Raw genomic sequence first — 4116 nt, 5'->3', positions numbered from 1 at the left:
AACACCATGATTGACTGCAAGCATTTCACAATAGGAATTGCATCATCAGAAGCATTCCTCTTTTCTGTGGTACTAACACACAGGCAACTGTCACAATGGTTCTGACATAAGTCAAGGTCAAATTCTTTCCCAAAATACTGCAGAATCACTTTCCTCCTGCAATCCATAGCCAGGCAGTATTTGACCATTGAATTCAACTGATGTAGTTTATGTTCCCTTTTTTGCAAATCCTCCAAACACAAAATGTGTGCCAAAAACTTCTGTCCTCAAAACGATAACGATAAACCTGTTCTGTCCTCAAAACGATAAAAAAGAATGGAATGAGCTGGCTGCCCGTCCCGTCCTGCTCTCCCTGACTCCTGGGAAAACCCCTCTACGTTTTGGGACATAGTGTGATGAATGACAAATCTGCAATCCTTTTTGTCTATGCCCATGCCAAAGGCTATGGTAGCACATATGACTTTGATGCGGCCCTCCATCCATCCTGTTTCAACACTTTGTTTCTCAAACGGGTCTAAGTTGGCATAATAATGACCAGCTGATATTCCACTTACATTCAAATTATATGCCACATTCTTTGTGTAACGAACTTCAGAGCAGTACACAATGCTACTCAGTCCTTGGAATTTGCTGTTGATTAATTGAACAATGTCATCAATGACCTTTTGTCCCTTTGGCTCAACAGTGTAGCAGATTTTTGGTCTATTCAAGGAATTTGAAACAACTTTGGCATTTGGAATTTTCAGAGTATCAAGAATAACATCTTTTGTTGTTTGCGTAGCAGAGCCTTTGAGAGCAATAACAGGTACTCCAAAGTCCTTGAGGGTGCCCAGCTGGGTATAGCTTTCACGAAAATCATTTCCCCACAAGTCTATGCAATGGGCCTCATCAATAATGAAACGCTGTAATTTCCCTTGCCCTTGCAATTTAACAAGAGTTCTTGTCATTTCAGGAGATAACACAGTCTCTGGTGTTGTGCAAATAATCTCGTAGCCTGGGTCAGGACTGCACAAATGACGGTAAATGACTTGTTTTTCCGCATCGCACAGCTGATGAGTTACATAGCAGGTGTTTATACCAGATGCACGTAAAATAGTCACCTGGTCTGCCACTAATGCAACAATGGGGCAGATTAAAATTGATACACCAGGCTCCATTGCAGCAGGTAGAGAATATGTCAGTGACTTCCCAGATTGTGCATTATATCCTCGATTATTTCTCTTTGATTTTCACGGAAATTAGAATGACCAAACAACCTGTGCAAAGTTCTACAAAGTGGATCAGTCTCATCTTCAGAGGATGTACATGAACTTGTTCCTCCTTCCACTTGAGGCTGAAGAGGGTAGTACCGATTGTTGCAACATAGTTCTGTAATATTAAAGAATAGGTGTCAATGTTTGGGTGGGATCATGTATTAGAAAAAAGCACTTTTCATAAGAAAAAGAAAACAGTTACAGTGGGGAAGAAAGTCAAGCAAGCATCTATAAAGCCATGGATAATGATGAGAAGAGGTCAGCACAACCTGTGTAAAAAATGCTTGTTCTATAGTGGAGTACTAGAAGATTTATGAACTGTTAACTGGAAGATATATCGTCTGCTTTAGTGCTCCTATTTGTACTTTAATTTACAGGTTAAAAATTTATCTTGCTTGTTTCCCCTTGTCATTTGGATAAGACACATACATGTATCATCTGCAGTCTACATAAATTTTTTACAGAATCCCTTCCCCCCAGTTTGATTAATAAAGAGGTGTTATTTACATACAACACAGTTAGTTTACTACTGCAAGCAAATATAATAATAAGTAACAAAGAAGGTATACTGCATTGTTTTACCCGCTTTGAATGGATAGCTGATACTATAACAGATTTCATCTCTTGTCCAATGCCGGTGTCCTTGCATCGGTGTTTGGTGACATTTTGCTCCCACACCAAGAAATCATAGAAATATTCACTGCTCGACACCGAAATCTCTTTCCCTGACTTGCGCCCAGATGTAAAAGGTTGCAAAGCACCGTAACGTAGCAGGCAAAACCGCAGCAGATTGGCAGCTTCCGTCGGTGTTGTCACACAGACTTTCAACTCTAGATTTAGAGGCTGGTAGGTTGCAGTCAAGAAGCTAAAGGTTGGATCATCACTGTGCTGTAATAAATCAAGATCTGTGAAAATAGACTCGACTAATTCATAACAATCTGATGCCAAATTAATTATTTTGTAATCTTACCTCCATGGCATGGTGTTGATAAATGTTCTCCAAATATGCTTTAGTTTCATCTCCATGAAGCTTTCGAGCATAAGTGCTTCTTTCAAAAATGAAGATGGAACATTAGACCCATATATGGTCTTATAATGGTGAAAAATCCCGCTCTTTTGATAAAATATAGGTTTCTTGCTACAACTGCTATGCGGTCAAGGCAATTTTCCCTCTAATATGGCTGGGTGCACTTTGCGATCAAAAACAGCAGCCATGTTGGAACGAAATCTGCCAGTCGCTATTTTCCCTTCGACCCTTCCCATGACACGTTGCGCGCGTTAATCCAACCTAGTATCCAATCCTCTAACGACTGGGTACGAGTCTGCATCAAGTAGGAGAGGATCATCAAAATAGGTTCCTAAATTACTCACCAGACACGCATTTGCTTGAGACATGTAATTAAAAATATCTTTTACAGCAAGAATGATATCATTAACCAAGTGTGCATTAAAGATGGGGAAATTCTCAATCAAATAATCTGCAAAAAAATATGTATTCCAGCTTAACAGCTATTTCCAGGATAAGATCTGAGCCTAGAGTCTCATAGGTACCACTTGTATCCATGTCTGTCAGAAGTTCAATGAACAATTTACGTTCTTCTTGGTCCACTACTCGATTTAAGGATTTCTCAGACAAGCTGGTATCCACATTCTGCATTGGCTCGGGATGCATTTCACATCTACATCCAAAGCAGAGTGCACACATCGCAGCACTTGTGCGTAGGGCACACAGTTGTTTCTCTTTCCTTGAAATGTTTCAAATGGACCTTACGTCGACTCTGGGTGGTTGTCACATATTCTCGCAATTCTTTGTCACAGTGACAAGGTGGCAGGGCTTGTGATACATCAAAGCATCACATGCTCTGCCATCCCTACCCCCTCTCCCAATTCAATCTCTTGCACATAGCTTTCTACCTCAGAGGGTATGCCATAGTGAATTATACGTTCAACATCAGGAATATCAACACCTATGCCCAATGCACATGTGGCAACAATGAGTCGAATTTTGCTGTCACTTTACAAACTGGCTCAACACTGTTTCCTGGATTGATAGAGGTGTATTGCTATGAAACATGGCATACAGTTGACTGTCTGCTAAGCTTTCTCACAGGACTTCAAAAATGTCTCCACGCACATTGATTGATCTGCAGTAAATTATCGTTTTTTTCATTTCCCTTGGTGTTCAACTCCACGATAAGCAATGCAAAGGTATCATCAAGTTCTTCACTTCTATCCAGTTTCATTACACTGAGCCTAATATTTGTCTTGTTTGGACTTAGTGGATGATCTTGGCATTCTTCATGTGCAGATTCTTCATTGTTTTGGTTCTTATGCTTTTACCTGCAGTAGCCGTGAGGCACAAGATTGGCTTTTTTGTGAATCCTCTGACATCCCCGAATTTGCTAGATGCTGCTGTGAATGGTGTGATACTCAGCCCCCTAAGTGTCACGCAATGAGTGCAAAGGTAATTATTACAGTAGTACATACTAATGCTCCATGTACATGAAAAGATAGCAGAGTAAGGATACATATATGTTGTGTAGATATAAAGGCATTTTCAACAGCAAAATAAAAAAAAAAAATCTATTACTGCAGATTATCCTGCCACTCTGACTTATTTAAATAATATTAAATTAAGTCACTACTACTTTGTATTCTGACTGGTTCTGCAAAGAATAATGCCAACTACTAACGACAGTAGTCACAAATAACAAGGGGTTCTGCCATAACTAGTATCAATCTTGGATTAGTGAAGTGCATTCGACAGTCGCTTTGGATGGAAAGTTGAAGGGTTGGGAAAGAAACATGTTATAGGACCAGCGTTTTAGGATGCAAGCATGTACTTTACAAATCCAGCTGCTAT

General features: G+C 39.9%; 1 protein-coding gene and 1 pseudogene across 1 annotated transcript; both read right to left on the bottom strand.

Annotated features, from left to right (window-relative positions):
- Positions 1-266: 266 nt before the first annotated feature.
- Positions 267-1157, bottom strand: LOC138012801 (putative ATP-dependent DNA helicase Q1). Its single transcript, XM_068859691.1, has one exon. The coding sequence runs from the start codon at positions 1155-1157 to the stop codon at positions 267-269; it is 891 nt and encodes a 296-aa protein (XP_068715792.1).
- A 20-nt stretch (positions 1158-1177) lies between these two features.
- On the bottom strand, positions 1178-3738 carry LOC138012791 (putative ATP-dependent DNA helicase Q1; annotated as a pseudogene).
- Between the last annotated feature and the right edge of the window lie 378 nt (positions 3739-4116).

Source organism: Montipora foliosa, chromosome 1 (assembly GCF_036669935.1).
Source record: "Montipora foliosa isolate CH-2021 chromosome 1, ASM3666993v2, whole genome shotgun sequence".
In the NCBI taxonomy this organism is placed as follows: Eukaryota; Metazoa; Cnidaria; class Anthozoa; order Scleractinia; family Acroporidae; genus Montipora; species Montipora foliosa.
This window is presented reverse-complemented; position numbering and strand designations above follow the sequence as displayed.

Coding starts and splice junctions, on each gene's coding strand:
- LOC138012801 (XM_068859691.1), bottom strand. CDS start 1,157: ATGGAGCCTGGTGTATCAATTTTAATCTGCCCCATTGTTGCATTAGTG.